Source organism: Toxotes jaculatrix, chromosome 12, assembly GCF_017976425.1.
Source record: "Toxotes jaculatrix isolate fToxJac2 chromosome 12, fToxJac2.pri, whole genome shotgun sequence".
Taxonomy (NCBI): Eukaryota; Metazoa; Chordata; class Actinopteri; family Toxotidae; genus Toxotes; species Toxotes jaculatrix.
The window spans coordinates 7,508,662-7,531,194 of record NC_054405.1 but is presented as its reverse complement, the minus strand read 5'-3'; the positions used below and the strand labels follow the sequence as shown (position 1 = coordinate 7,531,194).

The window sequence follows — 22,533 nt, the reverse complement described above, 5'->3', positions numbered from 1 at the left end:
TTTTTCTACATAGGCACATTTAAAGTACTGGTTCCTCTTCAGGAAAATTTATATGTGAACATCAAATGATGTAGCAGACTGGTGACGATAAAGTTATTCTCAAAACACTAGCATGAGCATTAAAACACACAAAGTCAAAGTGATGGATAACAAAGGCAGGTGAGGTACCTGGGAACCAGACTGTTCCCAGGTACCAAAGAGGGTGCAATAAGGTAAACAGCCTGAAGCACATCCCCAAAAAGCTTTCGGCTGTACTTACACTCTTGATTCATTTAGCTGGTGGATATAATAGAATCTGAGTCATGGAAAAATCTTAACCAATTCAATTAGGCTTTCTATGGCTCCATTTATTGCAGACAACATAACGCAGAGGGAGATAAACATGATATATTGGAACAGTAACAGAAGATGTTTTTTTTTCTGCAGCTGGATCACAACAATAATGATGATAAAGATGCAGCCCTCCTCCACATGAAAAGACTGACAGAGCTGTGATCCACTTAAATAACAGGGGACCTGGATGCTAAATTATACAGACACTGACGCAGAAGAAGAACTGCTGACTCAGCTGAACTACAGACATATTAAAGAAAGATCATAAATTGTGTAGCGCCTGGCCACGTCTGGTTACAGAGAAAGGAGAAGAGGAACCAGCTGCTGCACTCTTCCTGATCCACCAGATAACTTTACAATGCTTTCTCTGGAAGAACTAGTGTTGGAAATGAAAGCTTTATCAGTATTATTAAAACCTATTGTTGGTGAAAATCTGACTAGAACATGGGATCTCTCAGTGAATGTTGTCTATACACAGCAGGTCTAACTCTGTGCCCTGAATCAGTATAATGCCTGTTGCAGAAGACGATGAATCTTTATACTTTTGCTTGTGGTGATTATTTTAACTAATTTCTATTTAGCCACACTGCTGGTATATCTTAGCACCTACTTATTGCCATGAAATATTGTCCCAAACCAGCTGCCATGAGCTCAAAATTTAAATTTGTCCATTATTATGGTTTATGAATAAATACCTGCAAAATTAATGACACATCCATCAGCCTCAGCTGTACGCTGTGTTTAGTGCCAATTATCAAATGTTAACATGCTAACACAATAAACTTAGAGGGTGAACATGGTAAACATTATATCTGCCAAACATTAGCACGTTAGCACTGTGAGAAACCTGGACACTAGCATTTAGCACAGAACTCAGCACAAAGCACTGATAGATACCAGCAATGTAATTTACTTATTTACTTACTTACTTCACTTTTATTTGCTTAGGCATATGTTTGTACAACGAGTAAAACATTTTGTAACCAGTGAGGATTTTATTTCAACCTAATGACATGTGTACAGGTATTTTGTACCATGAAAAAACTTGGCCAGTTACCACACACTCGTTACCACACACTCGAGTAACTATATGAAGGAGACAACAGTCTGTGGTCTTTTTACCAAGTCTTGAAAGGGCCATGTTATATTTGGTTGGCTAATACTATGGGATGACAGACAGGTGAATGTGAAAGAACTTATTGTTTTGTTGAAAAAGATTTGCTGAAAGTTAGCACTTAATGAGCCCAGACAGTGGACGTCACTGAAAGGTCAGAAGTTCACTTGTGAACCATTAGAGCTAATTCAGGCCTAGATCCATGAGGCTCAGACCACTCTGCCTTATTCCTAAACCGTCAACCTCTTTGCCATTCTGTCTCGAGATGCAAAGTAAGAAAAACACATGCTCTACATCAGTTGTTCTTTTATATCCCCTACAGTACAATGCTGGTTCTCCACTGCAGTGAGGACACTTCACTGCTCTGAGGCTGCAACAGTGAGTGCACAATGTGCTCCCTCTCAGCAGCACACGTTTTACACGCCTTACTCCTGACAGGCCCCTTCTCATCCTCCTGCCAATCAACACACTGGCAGCTCAGAGTCCATACAACAGAGCTGAGTAATGACAGCAATAAAGTAGCTTTTCATCACCACATGCATGAGAAGACACTGAGGTAATTCAATTATCTGTATGTTGAGTCAGAGTTGGTTACTTAATAACTGCAGCGCTCACGTGTGTCGACCAACCCCCCCCAGCTCCTCCATCCCCCACTGATTGGCAGGCAGATACACACAAGGCGAGGTAGGGAGGGCTGGGCTTTAATACACAAACCACAGTAAGGGAACAAAAATGAACACCAAAATAAAAGCCTGTTGACTTACAAAGCAGTTGAGCATGGAGCAGGACACCCTTCCTGCGAGGCTCATGTCGAGGAGAGGCAGGGCTGTGCCACACTGACACGCAGCCTATGGAGCAGCGGCACGACCAGAGCACGAGGAGCCGGCATAACCATTCTTCTCCCAGCCGGAGCCTCTCCACCCCTCGTCCACTCCGAACCCCTCTGCCTGCCACCCCGCTCCCCCCCCTCCACCTTTTGCACGTTCCCCCTTCTCAAGAGGCGCTATGGGACAACACACCAGTCCCGGTTCTCATTCAGGAACCCACCCCACCCCACCCCCCCCAGCAAGAGGAGAGAGAGCACGCTGGTGTCTGAAGACAACCCCTGTTGCACTGTTGAGAGAAGGATAGTCCAAGGTGCACACAAGAGCAGCAGTCCACCCGATCAGCTGAGTGAGAACCAGGGGGGAAAGCAAGAGTGATGAAATGACAGCAGATGTGCCTTCTCAACTGTGGCGTGTGGATGGGGGGAAACTGCGAGAAGAGAAAGCAGGAGAGAAAGGAAGATAGAGGGAACTGCCTGATGCTAAGCTCCACCCTCTGCATGCGCATCTACCTCCCTCCCTCACGTTCACATGCTCGCACGCATCTCTCCCCGTCCCCCTCTCATCCCTTACTCCACCCCACTCCCTCCTTGTTCACCCTTCACCGACATCTCCTCATAAATATGCTTCTCCCTCAGCAGTGAGGCGGTAGAGTGTACCGCCAGAAACCAGAAGATGCTCCGACGGACATGCACGCACCACCTGACATCAACCGCAGTACACTGTAGCGTTCGCACACACTATCTGCTCATAGCTGTGTGTACAGGCACACTCACACACAAAAAAAAAAAACACAACCTGAAGCAGACTCATACACACACAGAGAGTAGAGAGATCCAGCGGTTGGACCGTATCCCATCACAAAACCGTTGCATTGGCAGCAACTGATCTAGTGCAGGAGGAAAATACGTGGCAGAGGACAGAGGAGGGAGGGTGCTGAGGAGAGCGAGTCTATGCGGAGATCTCTGGTGACACAGCACTCTACAGACACAAAGTCTTCCTCTACCCATCTCTCCTCGTCTTCCCGGCACTGTCCAACACAAGTGCAGTACATCTTTGCACTTAACGCTGCTTCGTTGCAGCACCTTCCTGTGCTTGAAATCAGGGAAAGTCATTTAATGTGTATGGTGTATACCATGTCCTGTATTCTACACAGGGACACACAGCCCTTCCCCCCACTTCTGCCCCAATCTCCTCCCCAGCAGAGTCGTGACAGCCACTTGCTTTCAGTGGTATGACCCCATGTTATGTAACACATATAGTGTAGTAAACAGAGCATAGGCTGCATGAAGAACGCAGCACTATTAAAATGGGATTAATTTTACAGGGGGAAGTCCAACAAAATCATTTCAACATGGTAGAGCCTCATTCTAATGGTATGAATTTTCATGGGAGGGGGTTGTAATTATTTATCATAGTTGAGTGTATTGCAGATAAACAAACCATTCGGTACAGTTTATTTTTCCAGTTTCTAAATTCATCTCCAAGAGACACATTTCAGCTGCTTTGTAGAAGGACCTGCTGCCACTCATACTTCTTCACGACTGACAGTGAGTGTGCAGTGTTATCTCTCTCTGTAAAAAGGAAGGTGAATTGATATTCAAGTATTTGATGATAAAATATCCACATCTGTGCCAACGGCTGCAAAATGTCCATAACAATGTGTAAAATTACAAAAGAGTACAATTAATGTTAGCTATATTGTAGCTTCTTTTCTTATATCTGTCGTACTTGTGTCCAGAGGGCCATTTATATTGAAGAAAAGATTTTTTTTCCCATAAAATTACAGCAAGATGTAAAACCTTGACCTTTACACAATGTACAGAGGACACTAAAAATTAAATACATAACTAGATTTACAAACAATTCACACTCATTTCTGCTGGATTAAAAAAACAAAAACTACAGAACACAGTAAGAAAAATAATCCAGTATGGAAAAATCTTACAAATCACTATCACAGGGGTGTAGTTATACCACAGCAAAACATTTCAGCATGTCATTCAACCTCATTGCTTCAGCATATTTTCCCTGCACATTCAGCAGCACAGTATACTGTCTAATGCAAGTCTTTTTGTTATTGTAAATGAAAAGTGAAAGTTTGTTTGAGGAAAAAAGAAAATATGCTTTTTGTCTTTTATCTTGCTGTAGTTTCAGATTGAACTGGGTCGCCTACAAGCAGAACATGTACACAACTGTCCAGTGTTCAAATTTGCAAATTTTATAGCATCCATCAATATATAATGCGCTCGATTGTGAATACTAATTTCTAGGTTATTGTATTTCACACGGCTCACTTACACTGGCTTTTGAGCACAAAAACAATTCCAGTTTGATAAGATTCACAGAAAGTCACTGCTTTTCACTGCTTACCATCACACTCTCACACCCTCTGACTGCATCTATACATTAGGAAAGAGATCCTTATGTTGCAGGAGGCATGATGCACTACATCAGTGTGCGGTACGACTCTGATCTCATCAGATAAATGGACTCATGCATCTGCTGCTATAAAATGCACTTACACAAATCAAGCAGAACCTTACTGAAAACCAGCTTCATGACACGTGGTTACATTGATTCTCCTTAAGTGAGATGAGGAAGTGAAATAAAGCATTATGCATTGCAGCTAAGCCCACACACACCAGCTGTGCAAAATCACCCTTACAAATATTTGTTTAAATGTTAGTTAGTGCATGTATGCTCTAGTGAATCATCATGGTGAGATGGTACTCTTGTTGCTGGGAGGTCAGCACCTCTGTCTGAGGCGTTAAGTCCTTTGGGAAACTCTCCAGCAGATTTATGAACTCTATATATATAACCTCAGCTCATATACCTTTTTTTCAATATACCTACTTATATCTACATGGAACATAATTTGTGTATAGATGCTTTGATATTTTATCTCAGTTTAAACTTCATTTTCCAGTTTATCCATATTTATCCATAAAAAAAAACAAAAGCTGCATAGACATTTTAGGAATTTCTGAATATCCCAGCCTAATCTATGATGTTTGGGTCCACAGTCCAAACCCTGAGCTTTATATTCCCCCTTTCTGCCTGCCCAGCCCCACCCGAACCAGACGCAAAAGTGAGCACCGGATTTGGTCTCCTGCGTCTCACGTTTTATTTTAGGAAAGGAGGGCAGCGAGTCACCAACGCAGAGTGTCAGCCTACATGTTAACACACAGCTATAGAAGTAGGATATGATCAAGACACGAGTCTATATGGAGATAAAATCTATTCAAACTCCTGAAAATATTTGCATGTGTATGTTTTAAGTGTCTGCAAATGCATATGGTTATGTTCTCATGTGTTTTACAGTTTGAAATCATACAAGCCATAACCTGTAACTATTCTGCAGTCTGCTGTCTACGTGTTTTCCCATCAATTACAGTTATCCTGTAGGTAAAATGATTGCAGCATACAGGTTGTGTATGTAAAATATGTTTTGTCACAGTTAGCTGTGGCAACTCTGACCCATTAACTTAATATGATGTATTAAAAGCATTAAAATGCAGGCTGTCTGATATATTGACTCCAAGTGCTCACCCATGTAACCTCTCTTTTTTTTGGTTTTTGATTAGTTGCCAGACATCCATTAAAATCTGTATATCAGAACATCTCAAACAGACAGTAGTTCTGGTCAACAGGCTCTGATTAAAAAGACACACATAGTACAGTGATCAAAACAGCAACACTGCCATTATCTGAATCGAATGAAAAGCAGGAACCTGCAACCAGACACTGACAGCCAGACTTCAGGAAACAGAACAAGGTCAAATGATACTAGAGGCAAAAGTCCCTTCAAGAAGAGTTACTGTCAAATCATTAACAACAACCTGGAATGAACCCTGGGGCTTTAACTACACCCTAACTGACAGCTTCTAGCTAGGGTGTGTCAGTGTGTTTTAAAAACAACAACAATAATAACAAAAAAACAACAACAACACACACTCAGGTGACTTAATCCTTATGTAAGCAGGTGACATCATATGGGGCAGTGACAAAGAAACACGCAACTTTGCCTGGTGTTGGCACACCGACTTCTCGCTTCTTGCTAGTTCTGCACAAGCCCTACAAGGTAGCATTACAGTGCATTGTGGGTACTCAGGGCAGGGTAAAACAACCCCATTGTCCTTGTTTCCATGCTTGCATTATCCTGCTAACAACATGGCAGCATGAGTGGACGGCAGTATGAACTTAATACTTCCCGTTTTGTTTCAGGGAAAAAGCTGGAGGCTGGGAAGCAATTTAACACTGCTTCACAAGATGGGATTAAAAGGATCATGTTACCTGTGGAACAAACTGCTGGAACAAATGTCCCACAGTACTACCTGACAAAATAACCCTTAGATCAACAGCAGCTGAGGACAGGTAGAAATATTATTAGCTGTGGCCACAGAGAAACTTGAAAAGGACCCACTAATATATATGTATATCTACATAAGTGTATATATACTTATATATGACAATTGCAAATGAATGTTACACAAATCCCTCTAAAGTGCATCTGTCAGTCATACTTTAACTTAACTTAAAATATGGGTTTTGCTGATCTCCAGTGATTCAAGTGCTCTAGAGTGTGTGCAGGTGCACCTGATGTCACTGTTTGAGTGTGGTTACAAGGGCAATAGAGCAAACTTCTGACCACACCCAAAGTGCAACTCACTAAACAACTAGAGGAGTGAGTGAAAAGATGCTTTTCAGAAACGTCTAAAACTGAACTTTAACACAGGACTAGTGGAAGTCTGCATTCTCATTCTACGTGCCTCAGTGGGCACATTACTCGTTCATCAGCTCTGCCATCAATTAAGCCCAGAGCTCGACCGTGTGTCCCACAAAAAGGCTGAGAGCTGGGCATGCGGCCACGGTGGCATTCTGTGGACCAAGCTGACCAGAACCTCGGGACACACATCCTCCTGTTACACTTCCTATTTCTGTCCCATAAAAACCGGGCCCATTAGTTTCAATAGGAGTTTGTCACTCATCTGGGGCCTCATTTATAAAACAGTGTGTAGCATCCATACTAAAAGTACACGGGTGCACAAAAGTCAAAAATGAGGTGCACAAAGAAGCCTCCACGCAATATCCCTTTATAAATCACAACCAATTTGAAAATGTGTGCACTTTGGCAAGCCTCATGCTTCACCCAAAACACTCCCACAATTGACCATAAATGGTCAGTACAAAGCCTTCATGAATATTGATGCACATTTTGTTCCTATGGAGAACAAAACAAAGTCTGAGGGCCGATGGCTGCAGCAGCTGTTAATGCAACAAACAGGACAATTTCTGTGGTTAAACAAAGTGATCAGACATGGAGGTCGGTGCCTCGAATGCTTTGTTGCACACTGTCAAATGTCGCCTGTGGTTACTGCTTCTCATCTCTGATGGTTGATGACCGATAAAGAGCAAACATAAAAAACAAAAACATATTTTGAATACTCAGTGCTAAATTTGCAGAACAATATGCATTTAATGCCTACTACCACCTTTAGTCAAATATACTTACAGTTCAGGTCACTGTCAGTTTGTACTCAATAATTACTGTAAAATAAAATACTTAATGTGCACAGCCCAGTTGAAATGTCAGCGGAGTTGTGAAGTACAAATAGTCTTGCATCTTGCACATCATTAGCTGTGCAGTATAAAAATAAGCCTCAGGCCCACGACTGCAGCATGATTAGACAAACCACATGCTTGTCTCTCATATGGAAGAATCTGTGACTCAGCAATCCCAAGAAAACCCTCAGATTCCAGCAAAAATGCATGCAGCTACTTGAAGCTACTGAGATTATTTTTTCATCTTACTGAAGTAATTATTTTCATGGTAAAGTTGCAAAACACAACAACCATTTAGTCTTAGTTTTTCCTCAGAACTGGGTAGCCAGGAACACCCACTAGAGGGCAATCAGGGTAGAATCAGGATCAGATCTCTATCCAATACCTACTGTAGGAGGCCTATGTCTCGATCATTCTGGGAGGGCGTGTACTCCACACCTTCACCACTCAGCTACAACACAACAGAGAGCTGTACAGGAGACATGTGGCAGGCGACTACATCAAACATAGAACATCTGTTCCCTGCTACACTTTTACGGAAGCAGCAGAACGTTCCTGAATGAAACAAACAGTGCAATAAAACAGTAACCCTGCTGAGAAAAGTACTTATGGAGTGTAGAGAGACGCTGCCTGAGGATGATCTACTTTCACTCACTCATTTTGGTATTCCGCAAATTTCTTTTTAGAGCTGACTATGGCTAAATTGTTATTTCCAGGTATTTATTTGCATATTTGTGCAGGAACCACAAAGAACCAGCAGGAATCGCTAATGCAGCAACAAATACATGATTCCTCACTGGCCTCCCACCCAAAAACATGGCCTAATGTGTCTGTTGGCATGTATGAGCAAGCTAGAGGTACTGTCTCTGAGAACTGAACCCCATGTGTCTGATTTTAAAGTACTGCTGGTCCGTAAACAATGAATGCATGTGAAGAAATAACACTTTTGATATGTCAAAGACGTCTAAGTATTGTGATGCAGAGATATCTACTAAAGTTAGCATGCTAACCAGACTAGCCTCAGCCTGTCCTGTCTTGCAATACCATTTTGTACCTCAGGAGGCTACAGTGAGCCACTGTGGCGTCGAATTTGCCCTCGGTCCAACATGAGAAGATGAAGAAGTAGTAACTGTGAGTAGGCAATGAACCTGTGCTGTACTCATCCTCTCTCTGCGACATTCCTCCACTCTTTCCTCAATCTCGGCTAGTGATGCTGCTGCTCTATCTCTACCTCACCTTCCACCCACCTCTCTACCCCTGCCACAGCTCATCTTTCCTCTCTCTCTCTCTCTGACTGGGCAGACTGTGGTGTGAAATCATCGTTGTCAGTCAATCAGTCTACAAGTTACATGATCAGACAGGAAGGTAACCCTGTGAGGAAAACATTATTCTCCAATCCATGCAGGTTTAGCAACAAGTCAGTAACTAACTGTCCTATGCTGAGGTTGGATTAAATCAAGCTAACATTAGCTCAGTGTGTGGGTGAGGGTTGAAACTGAGGGTTTATTGGCCAGTAAGCCCAGTTCCAGCCCCAACATACTGGTAATACGCTGCCACCTATTTGCTTGGAGTATGAATTTGACAGTTTGCCAACTCTTCCACATTGGCTCTTTAAAATGTTGCAACACCCTGCACTTTGTTTAGGCCTGTAATCGTACTGTGTCATTTCCTGTGTGCAAGTCAAGAAGTCCCGACTTGTCACTTCACCTTCAGAAAGCACATAGTAGTACCTCATTTATAAGCATTCAGGAATCTGCAGCAGAGTATATATAAACATACACAATCCCCCTCCCTAGTAGTGTAGTTAGCTCACCATGCTGCCAGCCAGTGCTGTAGACAGTTGGTCTGGGTGCTCCTCTTCGGATCCCTCCCTCTCCTCCAGTCTACTGGGCTCTGCTGTGCCAGCAACGGCTCCTGACAACATAAAAACACACTATCTTCAGACATGGGATGTGTGTGCGTGGGTGGTTGCGTATAATGGCACTATTTCAAACCTTCTTGGTCTAAAGTACAGTGTGCATTCTGCACACTGTACTTTAGAACGAATGCTGAATATTAAAATCATAAAATGTCTAATTGTTGAAGATGCTGAATATGGTTGTAATTTGTATTTTATATAACTGACCACATTCCCACAGTCAAGCAGCTATCAGAAGAATGTGGGGGTATACAGAGTGATGGTTAAACTGGCTGCCTGGGACAAGAAGTACTCTCTAAAAATCAGGTCAAGTCGATGTAAACACACTCCACACATGCAGTGCTGCAGACAGACTTGCAGGCACAGGCGTGAAGTCCGTCGTAACAGTGGAAACCTTGGAGCAGATCAGCTGACCTGACCCGATGGGAGAAAGTCTGATTTACAGGAAATGCTAACTCGACATTCCTCATCAGATTATCAGCAACCAAACAGATAACTGCAGGAGAAGTGGACGACAGACGTGGGCATGCTCCACAACTGTTCTCCACACCCAGCACACCAACAAGCTCTGAGGTGAATAGTCTGGTCTTTTTTTTTTTTTTTTTTTTTTAAACAACATGACCAAGAGCTTCTGAAATCCTTTCTAACAATGAAAACCTGAACAGAATCACGCCTTACTACAGGGGGTGTACACATAATAAACCAACACTCAAGTTAAAAGAATGAGACCAGCCTGAAACCAAACACTTTAGTCACTAACAAACTGTATGAGAAGTAACTGTGACACTGCACTGCCTCCTCTTCCTGTGCATATGCAAGCTCAGTCAGGAGGGAGTGGAGGAAACTCAGTGTAGGTTTACTACAAAGATTGCAACACATACACACAAGCAGAGCAGCCACACTATACACAGACAAAGTGTTCACTTCCTTGTGTTGAGAACATACTTTACTACATTAATTACAAGGACTTTAAAATGGATCGAAATTCTCACTGTGCAGTGCTGTCATCGCACACTCCCCCCACCCGCTTGTTTTTTTCTGACACACCCCCTTTTGCACACAGCTCCACCAAAAGAAAAAAAAATACTACTCTCTCAACTCACTGTATTACGTGCAATGTAACCTTCTCTTACCTGTACAAAGTGCTGAACCAAACTTTCTGCTGAAACTGCTCTCTACCTTTTAAGCTTGAATGAAAGCTCAATGCCTTGCAAAGTAGCAGTAGTCTCCGTCTCCCAAACACACACTGGTTGTAATCCAGTGCATGACATACCTCCCTTCCTCCCTCCCTCTCTCTCGCTAGCTCTGTCTCTATTGCTTACTCTTTTTCCCTCCCACTCTCTTGGTGCCAGGCTTCTCAAAGTGAAAGGGGCCATACTACAGGGCACGGACTCTCTGCATTTCACCCACCTACGGTACACTCATGACTCATTTTATCAGAAGGGATGGCTTTCATCGCTAATCAGTCACAAATACAGAAACCACTACGTGTAGGCAACCAGTCATAATTGCTTTCAAAAAGGCAAAATATTACACTCAAAGCAACGTGAGTCACCTACTGACTCAACAAAAATAGTGTCGGATCATTTAACTCTACAAAAAGCGTCCGGAAAAATTAAATGTAATGAGGTGGAAGGTAAAAAAAAACAAAGCTAAACACAAATGTAGCAGAGAAATGATCAAGTTAACAGTAAGTGAGACCAGATACTTTAAAGCGTCAGGAGGCAGAACAACTCAACAGAAACCGGACATATTTTATTGCCTTATAAAGTTGTGGTGACTTACATGTCACAGGTAGCGTGCAGTGGGTTTATCAGAGCCTGTTTGCTGAAAACAACTGCCTGCTGCTGCTGGAGACTGGGCTGATGAGAGACGTGACGCTGAACCACACAGTGCATTCGTGCTCAGTGTATTAACCTGTGCAAGAGATCACTTAGTCTAAAGTATAATCCAGCATTTCTTCCCCTCATTCACTCTTCCAGCTTATGAAAACTCAAAACATACGACGATGCAGAGATTGCGACAGCGCGTTTGTATTCGTTCTGCTTTTACAAAATTCTGAGGAATTTTTATCTGGTAAAAGAAAACAGACTGTGATTCAGAACACTGATCACATCTGTCCCATGACATCCCCTGCCTCCAGCTGACACCAGTTCATAGGAAATGCTTGTGAAAATAAATAATACACCACAGACTGCAGATTAGGTACTGTCATATTTACAGTGTAATATTTGTAAATACTATTAAATGTCTTGTCAGGACAACAAAACAGTACAGTACAACCATACAGTAGGGTGTGTACTTGTGTGTGGATAAAAACGTGAGAAGAGGAACATTACTATTTATTCCAGGTACCTACCACACCCTCCTCAGTATTATGCATGCTCAGCCATGTCAAGTCCTGTCTTCAGATACTTTATCATTGTGAATGCTGCATTCTCTACATGACACTGGCTCATTAAACAGTCAATCACTCACACATTTTTGTTGTCATGTTAAAAAACTATTGTGTGATAATTCCCCTCACTGCTTTCTGCTAAAGGAAGGATTCACAAAGGGCAACAGTGACTTCAGTCAATATCAGTCATAGGGCTGGGCATCGTCCCACGTTTCTGTGCTGGCACTGATTCAATACTTGAGTCTGGGTAGTTGGTACCAATGTGAGTCTAAAAGTGGTAAAATTGGATTCAAATCAGGAACTGTCCATAAAATGAGAAGCAAAGAGGAGTAAGAGTCTAAGCAAGCATAGCATTGAGTCCCAGCTTTTGTTACAATCAATACTTGATGCTGTGGACACATTTAGGCCAGTATCAAAAAAGTACTGAGGTACCCAGTACCCAGTCCCAGTGAATTACCAGTGTATATTCTTCAGTCAGTCTTGACGGTGCAGTGGTGCTTGAATGTATTGCCCTCTGATGAAGATGTGATCTTTGTCCAAAGTTTAGTTGTTGAACCTTATTAAAAGATTGAAATAAACCTGTGTACTCCGGACTGCATCCATCAAGACCGAGCGTTAATGTCTGTCAGCGCTTTAGAGAGCTCAGGTGAGGATTTAGGAGAGAACAGCACACATCTGGTTGGTAAGAGGTGACCTGATGAATACAGGGTGTGAGATATCCAGGGACGAAAAATGGTGAGAGAAATAAAGTTAAAGTCAGAACAGTGAGAAAGACTGTTCAAATGACTAAGACTAAGAGAAGAAAGTGGCAGTGTAGACATTTAAATTGACTGCACCATTCTGTACACTCATTTGACAGCTTATTAGGTACATCTAGCTAAAACTAATGAAGCCTAACACAACAGTCCTACAATACATCCTACCTTCATGAGGGTCATAATGTTCAGAATATGTTGCAACTGTTTTAGAGAGGTGTTCATTCAACTTTATGATACTGTATTGGATAGTGTGATGCAGCACAATTCAACAGCAACACAAACTACATTTTTCCAAACATCATAACCTTCATAAACGTAGAATTTACTTAAGAGTTATTGTAGTATAAGACTGCATTATTTTTAAATAAGTGTACCTAATAAGTTGGCAGAGAGTATGTAAAAATGTATCATAAAAAAACCCCCACAAACAGACAACTATTCTCTTCATTTAGTTTGTTTTGCTTCAGTAATGTTTTATGCTTTATCCTCACAATGTCGACTTTAATTCTAAGAATTAAAAGTTTCCCTTTGATGATATATCATACAATTCATTGGTGATTACAATTTTATACTAATACCTGCAGTCTGTCTTTTTCTTATGTGACAGCAAACAGATATCACTGTTGATCAAGCTACATAAATAAATTAATAATACTGATGACATAACAGGGGGCTCTAAGAAGCCATGATGGGCATGATGGGCACTATTTTTACACTTTATAGAGGAAATGATTGATTAGCCAAGAAACCAATTAGCAATTAACCAGTTAGGTGTAAACATGTCAATCCAGAGTAAAACTGGATACCTGGTATGTGTCCACTTTATGGACATTAGCATTTATAAAACCTGGCAGAGCCTACGTTATGTGCACAGTGAAGGCATCACACTTGTTACATAATAAGAAGAAATACTCAAAGCAACTGGCACTAAAGCCTTTGTAGAGATAATAATAACAGCGATGAGATGACTTTTGCAAAATCAGTTTCTTTTCCTCATGTGGATAAAATAAATTTCCAGTGCAGTGGGGGATTCTAGGGTGATTTCCTCTCACCAAAAAAACCAAACAAAACAAAACAAAAAACAACGCATCTAGAAATTTCCAGGTCTCCCGGTGAGACTGTTAGCTCCCTCTTTGCCGTGAATAACAGGTGCTGTTTGACTCCTGACAACACAACAGGTGTGAACCTGTGATCACAGGCATAAAGTTTAAAGACATGTATGGTGAAAGTGAAAGTAGACGACAGCCTCATCACAGACTGGTCCTGTGCAAGTTGACAAACCGAAAGCATGTGTGTGAGTGAGTGTGTGTGTGTGTGTGTGTGTGTGTGTGTCTGAGCACTGTTTGAAAACCTTAGCATCATGCTAGCTACCGGATAGCACCACAACTACAGGATGATGAGTAAAATTCGCTCAGTTTACAACAGAAAACGACAAAACGGCTCAAGGTTCACACGTCCAGCACAAGTCTGACAGCCCGAGAACATGTCACACAAAATACATTATTTACAAGTTGCCTAATTTTAAAAATGAAATCGAGTTACTCACTCAGAAAGAATCAGCTGACACAACGGTGACTCAGTAGACTACACAACTTCCGCATTCTTGTGTGATGACTACAGCGCCAACCAATAGTCGGGAAGAAAACTAAACATTCCTGACCAATAGCGAGATAGATTTCGTACCGGCCAATGAGCGTTAACAACAGTCGGGAGAGTGAATCACACACACCCACAGCAGAGCCAATCAAGTGCCCCCAAACTCCTGGAGCGCACCAATAAAAAATCACAGCGCGGCACAAACTCAGTACACACTACTGCGCACAGGCACACGTACTTTTATCAGTCACAGATCATGTTAAAATAATTAAAACTATAATAATAAAATAATATTGACACGTTTCAGTTTTCAAGATTCACATGAAGAACTTTGACAACTGGATCCGACGTGTCTGTGATTTAAAAAAAATACCTAAAATAACCAGCAAGGAAACAAAACTAAAAGAGAGAAGTATGAAAGGGAAGTGGAAATAACTTTTCAAAGGTCATAGCATGAGGACAGAGTGTTTTAAGTCTGCCTTACTCTGCTTCATCTAAAGCTGAAGTCATTTGTCAATTAACTAATAGAAAATTAATTCCAGTTTGATCACCTCTTATTTTCAATTTACATTTAGACCACTTAAAAATGTATGCAGACTTCACCACAACACCTGTCTGCATGAGTCTTGTCCTCATGTTGCTCCCTGACACCCACAGTGGAATGCACACACACGTACATGTGACATGCCCCTGCAGTTTACAGTGCAGTCGCTGGGGCCAGACACTATTGTTTGTAACAGCCTAGACCTGACCTCATTTGCTCTCCAATACCGGTCAACAGCCACACAGTGGCTCACCTCACCCCTATGTCTGCTCCAATCCTGTGGCGTTTTTCCCTGCACAGCCAGGCACACAACTAAAGCACATAGCACATAACTCCCCTAATGTGAACATTTTTATAACCTGAAATCAGGTCATCCACCTTTTTTATTTTCCAGATAAGGTGATGTTTGCTACAGATAATAAGGTGTAAGATGTTGTTTAACTTATGATCACAGTCTTTTTTAAAGATCCTTCTTAATTCTTAATCCTAATTAATAGCTCTTAATCAAATGCATACATGTTCATGGTTAGTAATGAAAACGAGTAATTCAATCAGCTCACATGCAGCTAGAAAGTTCTGGTACTGCTGAACATTGACCTTACAGTACACGGTTGCTGATACATTTCTGTTGGTGGTGTTTGTGGCAGACAATATTGCTCCCTCTGGTGGTGGAAACCAGAAAGCAGAGAGGGAGAGGGTCTGGTGTGGTATAGGGCAGGATTATTTTTCATTTTTATACCCTCAACACTACCACTTTGCAATTTTGGCTCAGTGCTCTCAGTTCAGTTCTTCACATTCTGGATGCACCATGTTCGTTTCATGCTTTAATGAGCCTCTGTTATAGTACATAAACAGTTTTTAACCTGTTCACTTGAGAGGTATATTAAGTATCTCAGACAAAACATCCCAAAGTAGTTAAAAGTAGTGTTTGTATTTCATTATTTTCCCTAAGCCGAGGTTAATGTGTCTATGTTTCTATGACAACAGAGCCTCTGAGGACTCATCAGACACTGGACCCAAGAGGGAAAACACAAATGTGCCACTGCTGTTGAGCTTTTTAGCTCAAGTGGAGCAGGAGGAGAGGAGGTGGACAGGTGGGTGTAGATCCCAAAGGACCAATCAGAGTTGGTCATCAGGTCAGTACTTATCTGCACGCTGTCAGTTCAGACGCTGATTTTGATCTGTCTTTTCTCTGGACTGTGGCCCATCTATAATCACACCATGGTAAGAGACTTCACCATCCTCAGAGTCAGTTACGAAGAGCAGGTGCTCTCAGATGTGGGACGTTAAACAGTTTCACAGCTGAGTAATTGGGCAGATAATTGGATTTTCAGTGAATAAGAACCAATAAAATCAGAGTGCTTGCTTAAGAAGTTTTAATGATTTATATCTTCTCTTTGTTTTTAGACAAGCTACACAGATAAAGGGGAGAAGGTAAGTTTAAAACTGCCTCACAGGATCGTCTGTTTTTTAGACAGCAGTCTTATGTAGTCTGGTGTGTGCACTTAACAGTGCTGTTAGCTCTGCAGAAGAAGGCCTGAATCATACATGAGCGGCTGAATGTTGCAGGAGTATATTAATCATTTTAAACCTACAGCTAATGTGATATTTTGCAACAAGTCCTCTAAAACACAAGACCCACTTAGTTATGGTGTTATTGTTTCTCACCAGTACAGTTCTTTTAACATGTTCCACTCTATGTTTTTTATTTATTTATTTATTTTACTACCCACCCACATAATTCTTCTGTTGTACTTTTGCCTTGTAGCCTGCCAGGGGAAAGTTTGTCCGGTTTCATCATGTCACCTTTTGGGTGGGCAATGCTAAACAGGTCCGTATGCACTGACAATCGACTGAAACTTTACTTTGTTTGTCATCTGTGTCTTTTTCATGATCTCAGCACCAGTTAAAGCACATCTGAGTTTTTACCACAGTATTCATGTGGTTATTTAAGAGACAATATGTGCTCCAGAACAATTTGACATAAATTTCCTTAATTGTTTCAGTAAGCATAAAACTTATCATAACATTTCTTTGTCACGTGAAAGTAAAAATGGGGTGGGGGGATGGGGACTTTACCTTCAACATGTGGTCAGTCTACAGCCATTACATTTTAAAGTGTATCTCACTTAAAGTTAAAGTTCATCAGAAATTCTCTTCATATTAAAAACAGTCTGGTTTCTTTGCAGGCAGCCTCCTTCTACTGTGATAAGATGGGCTTCGAGCCTTTGGCCTATAAGGGTCTGGAGACTGGCAGCAGAGAGGTGGTGTCTCATGTCATCAGACAGGATAAGGTACGCAGTGTAACATCCTGTGCTGATGGAAATGAATAAACACTCACAGTTGATCTATGGTCTTCTACACAAATGCAACCATGCCCCCTCTGTCCTCACAGATAATATTCGTGTTTGAATCTCCACTAAATCCTGGAAATGAAGGCAAGTTTTCTAGTCTGAGAACCTGAGAATATGTCAACATAACACACAGCACGCACATGTTTGCATTTTTGCATGGTTTTATCTTTTCTCAGAGATGGGAGGACACCTGATGAAGCATGGAGACGGAGTCAAAGACATTGCTTTCCAAGTGGAAGACTGTGACTTCTTAGTCAAGGTAACACTGATATGGAGGACCTGTGTTTGACACTGATTTAGTTGCATTGAATTAAGAAGAGTTTGACTGAAATTTAATTGCAAGCAGCAGAAGTGATTTTTCACAGTTTGATATAATGTTATAGCCATGGCCTGTGCGTTTTTTTGGAAAATTACATACTTTACGATTTCACACAGTTGTGTATTTGTATACAGTCATGAGAGATAAGATCTTTTACTTCAATAAAAGTAGCAACACCACAGTGTAGAAATCCTACTTTCAAAATGTATAAAAAAGCATCACAGTCAAATGAAACTTAAAAGTCAAAGTACTCATTGTGCAGCACGGCCTGTTCAGAATAATGTAAATTATTGGATAATCACTGATGCATTAATGTGCACTTTACTTTAATGTTGTAGCTGGCAGAAGTGGGGCTAATTTTTATTGCTTTATATGTTGCTGGGAGAGTTTCCTTGTCAAAGTTTTACCTAATCTCATCTTATCTTAGGATAATTTAATTTTGTATTCTCTTACTATTTTAATTATTAATCTAAATCTCCAAAGTAAGTGGTACCAAGTTAGAAAATAAATGTTGTTGAGTGGAAAGTACATTTCCCTCTGAACTGTAATGCAATAGAAGTACACTTTGTATACTTCTACTAAGCACTTGAGCAAATGTAATCAATTGCTTTCCACCACTGTTCATATAGTATACAGCATAGTAATAGAGGCAATAAAAGAAGTAATAGATTTGAGTCTCACTCTATTCAAATCCACTCACTTCTTCAAACTTTGATGAAAAATTTATCCCCGATTCTGTTCCATCTAAACTGCTTCACTTTAGCTACAAGAAACAAACTCAGCCTGGTTTGTACTATGTCTCTGGTCACTTCAGTGTGTGTTGAAATAGGAGTAAACATGCTGGTGTTGTGACAGGCTCCACTAAAGAGCAACCTTGATGTCTAGTGGCTCATTTGAACTCTTCAGCTCAGTCAAGGTCAGGCTGGGGGGGTTTGCGTAAACTCTCTGTGCTGACCTTCAGGTGGCTATGGAGAAACACAGTCACGCCTGACGTCATGCAGAGATCAGCAGTAGCATCATCTAATATACATAAAGTAGTAGATCACAACCTGTGCTGTGTAGGAAGATATTCCTTCTTCAACCACTGGAGGGCTTCCAGGAGCTGTCTACAGAAACACACTGTTGTTTGCTGCTGTATTTCCAAACTGATCTCAAAACCACTCTGACAGACAGCTAAAGAGAGAGGAGGTGTAATCGTCAAGGAGCCCTGGGTGGAGCAGGACAGCCACGGGAGGGTCAAGTATGCTGTGGTTCAAACGGTACGTAAAGAGTGACGCAGTGTTTGAAAGCCCCACGTAAACACACACATGAAACTGGAAAGGAATAACTGTTGTGTCAATGTTTTGTCCTCAGTATGGAGATACAACACACACACTCGTTGAATACCTCGGACCCTACAAAGGCCTTTTCCTGCCCGGCTACAAAGAGCCTCTGTTTAGGGATCCTCTGTTAGCCAAACTGTGAGTGTCTTACATAACAACAATTTTCTGCTTTCTTCAGTGGTGGAGGGAAGAGTCAGATCCTTTACTGCAGGGTAAAATGTTCCATCACAAGCACATTTTAAAGTCCTGTGTTCAAAATCGTTCGTCAGTAAAAATACAGAAGTATCAGCAGTAAAATACAATTCAAAAGTAAAAGTACTCATTACATACTGGTACAGATGGAATAGTAGGTTATCTTTACCCAGCACCAGTGGGCAGAAAATCACTGGGTAACCAATCCAAAAAAAATTTTTGGCCCAATGTTTGTCTTATTTTTCTGTATTATTTGCATTATTTACCCATTTATTTCTATATTTGAGTTATTTTTAAGGTGTACTGAAGTACTGTAGTTGAGTAAATGTACTTTACTTTTCATCACTGGTTTTGTTTACATTTCTTCTCATTTGGCCTTACATGATAGGAAATGTTTTATTGCGTTGTTCTATAATCTTAATCAGATTTTATGCTTTATAGTGAAGTTTGACAGTGTCAGTGACAGATTTAAGCCTGTCACTGAAAATGTTTCTTGGTCTGACACACAAATAAAAATGTACAAAAATGAGGGTGGATGAGTAAATCACCTGTAAATACCAGTTATTCTCTCTTTCTCTTTTTTTTTTTTTGATGAACTTTTATGGAAAAGTACTCATGCAGATTTTTTTCTTTTTCTTTTCTTTTCTATAGTCCACCAGGAGGTTTGAACTTCATTGATCACATTGTGGGAAACCAGCCAGATGACCAAATGGTGCCAGTTTCTGACTGGTAAGACACCTGTTTGAGCGCACGTACACACACACATACGTCGGGCACAGCAGACACACAGGGCAAAAGGACGAGTAAACACTCCACACACAGTCTCTCCAACCTCTGTCAGAGGGGTGAAACGTTAGGCCTCGGCCCCACATTGCTGGTCTACAAAACTGCGAGAGCAAATTTTGTCTCAGAAAAAGCCACTGAGAGGAAAGGAGGCATATTCATTTCCAAATACAGTTTGGCTTGTTTATTTAGCTTGTCATCAGATTTTCTCTTTGTGATCTCCAAATTCCAGGTATCAGAAGTGTTTGATGTTCCACCGGTTCTGGTCAATAGACGACAAGCAGATCCACACCCAGTACAGTGCACTGAGGTCCATAGTGGTGACAAACTACGAAGAGACCATCAAGATGCCCATCAATGAACCTGCCATAGGCAAGAAGAAGTCACAAATCCAGGTGTGACTTTTTCAGCTCATTTTATTAATGCAACACTCAGGGTCATTTTCTTTGGCACTTAGGTTTATCACACAGGTTTGTTCTGTAAGCTGTCCCTCAGGGGTCCCAGCAGATCTAGGAATAGCTGCGCTAAATAAACAATTTAGCAATAGTACTTTAGTCCACGTATGTGGATCTATGGGTCCAAATTTGAACTAACTGGGGTCTGTGATATTAAAATTTGTGACACCTTCTTGCACCTCAGTGCATTTTATGTCATGCATATCCCTCTGCACAGGAATATGTGGACTATAACGGGGGACCGGGTGTTCAGCACATCGCCCTCAACACATCAAATATTATCGAAACTGTGAGTCTCCCACATTCAATTACCAACAAAATTCCAATTTAATCCACAGACTTTGGCTCCATCTTTGCACAGCCTCCCTCAATCTACAAGTAAAGACATGTTCTTTAGATCCTGCCTTTCTGTCTTTTTTTTTTTTTTTTTTTTTAAACAGATAGTGAACCTGCGAGCCCGGGGGATGGAGTTCCTCTCAGCCCCTGACATGTACTATGACACCCTGCGGGAGAAACTCCGAACTGCTAAGATCAAGGTGAAGGAGGACCTTGACCGTTTACAGGTGAGGAGGCGTGTTAGTTCAGCAAGTGTGAAATTATTTACAGCCTTTTTTTTTTTTTTCTTTTGCTTGTGTACTAAAATATAAACTATCTGTGTTTCCTTTGAAGGAACTGAAAATCTTAGTTGACTTCGATGACAAGGGCTACCTCCTCCAAATCTTTACCAAGCCTGTGCAGGACAGACCGACCCTTTTCCTGGAGGTCATTCAGCGGAACAATCACTTTGTAAGTGACCAGTTAGCCAGTCTCTTGTAGCATTTATGTCACCCCTCACTGATGGGATTTACAGGCCTGTGGTCCTTGTTTAAGAAGCTGAGACAGAGCCGTCTGAACACCTGTTTACAGCTCCCACCCAGTGCGAACAGTATAACAGTAGCCCACTAGTAAAACCTCAGTAAATCTATCACAGGTACAGATTAAAAGGCTCGCTGCTTCACAGTGAGGGGGATCTTTGGATAGGGTTGCACCCTGTGGCATTTAATTTATAACACCCAGCACCCATCCTGCTTGTCAGGACAGGCACATCTTGTCACTCTCCAGCACTTCACCGAGTCTACAGATGTGGATACAATGCATGAAAGTGAGAAACTGAATCTGAACCACAGCAAAGAATCTCTCAGAGCAACCCCCAACACTTGATCTTTTCATTATCTATGAAAATATTTACATGATTAATTTGGGAGCTGCCGGTGACTGCAGCTCTCTGTCAGAGCCCAGTGGATGTTTGAACCCAGTGAGAATATTTATCTGCCGTTTGTGATCCAACATCAAAGCGCTGAACACCCCTAACACTGTCTTGAGAGAAGATCCCCAGAGCCATAACAAACGACACAGCTCTCTGGGTAATTAGCCATCTGTGTGTGTCTGTTCTCTCTCCAGGGCTTTGGGGCAGGAAACTTCAAGTCTCTCTTTGAGGCCATTGAGAAGGACCAAGACGCCAGGGGCAACCTCACTGTGCTGACACCCGAAGGACAGGCCAGAACCTTCTACTGATCCTCACACTGCTGCTGCCAAACCACACTTTGACTGTTATATATGGCTGTACAATTCAGAGGCAATCAACAACACCCACCACAACCGTATATCAAATATATATACAGATACAGATTGTTGAATGTCTTCATGTGACAAGGTGCAAGTGCTATCAGATATGTTTTAAGCTGTCAGTGGATTGCATGCTGTATGGCTAAATAAAGACATTTATATTCATGTGGGTTGGCATGTCTGTTTGGGAAACAATGGTACAGATATTAAAGGAATAGGGAAGACATTTTAAGAAATAGGATTATTTGATATTTTGTGGCGAGTTAGTTGAGAAAATTGATACCACGCTCATGCCTGTACAGAAAACATGAAGCACATGTTACCTTTGGACAGAGACAGTCTAGGCTAGCTGTTTCCCCGTGTCTTTGAGCTAAGCTTAGCTAACTGCCTGCTGGCAGTAGCTTCAGGTTTAGCGTGCAGACATGAGAGTTGCATCAATCTTCTCATATAACT

At 41.5% G+C, this 22,533-nt stretch overlaps 2 protein-coding genes and 1 long non-coding RNA gene across 5 annotated transcripts in view; 2 read left to right on the top strand and 1 right to left on the bottom strand.

The window, feature by feature from the left end:
* mtmr4 (myotubularin related protein 4) overlaps window positions 1-14,510 on the bottom strand; it is a 38,108-nt gene extending 23,598 nt beyond the window's left edge. For 2 of the 3 annotated variants that reach the window (XM_041052178.1, XM_041052180.1), the window contains exons 1-2: window positions 10,888-11,034; window positions 9,650-9,750 (exon numbers count right to left, since the gene is read on the bottom strand). In XM_041052178.1, the coding sequence (XP_040908112.1) occupies window positions 9,650-9,652 (3 nt within the window). In that variant the 5' untranslated portion in view covers window positions 9,653-9,750; window positions 10,888-11,034. Of the gene's footprint in view, window positions 1-9,649; window positions 9,751-10,887; window positions 11,035-14,456 lie in introns of those variants that run through there. The other variant, XM_041052179.1, reaches the window with a different exon arrangement.
* Window positions 869-22,510, top strand: LOC121191105. The gene is made up of 3 exons (XR_005895065.1): window positions 869-883; window positions 16,129-16,148; window positions 22,394-22,510. It is a non-coding gene; the product is annotated as an uncharacterized LOC121191105 (long non-coding RNA).
* hpda (4-hydroxyphenylpyruvate dioxygenase a) lies at window positions 16,207-22,061 on the top strand. The gene is made up of 14 exons (XM_041052182.1): window positions 16,207-16,274; window positions 16,458-16,484; window positions 16,819-16,881; window positions 17,240-17,344; window positions 17,446-17,488; window positions 17,581-17,663; window positions 18,893-18,982; window positions 19,077-19,183; window positions 19,889-19,966; window positions 20,253-20,415; window positions 20,693-20,764; window positions 20,916-21,038; window positions 21,145-21,261; window positions 21,916-22,061. Exons 1-14 carry the CDS (start codon window positions 16,272-16,274, stop codon window positions 22,027-22,029), a joined length of 1,188 nt encoding a protein of 395 aa, XP_040908116.1. The 5' UTR covers window positions 16,207-16,271; the 3' UTR covers window positions 22,030-22,061.
* Window positions 22,511-22,533: the final 23 nt, after the last annotated feature.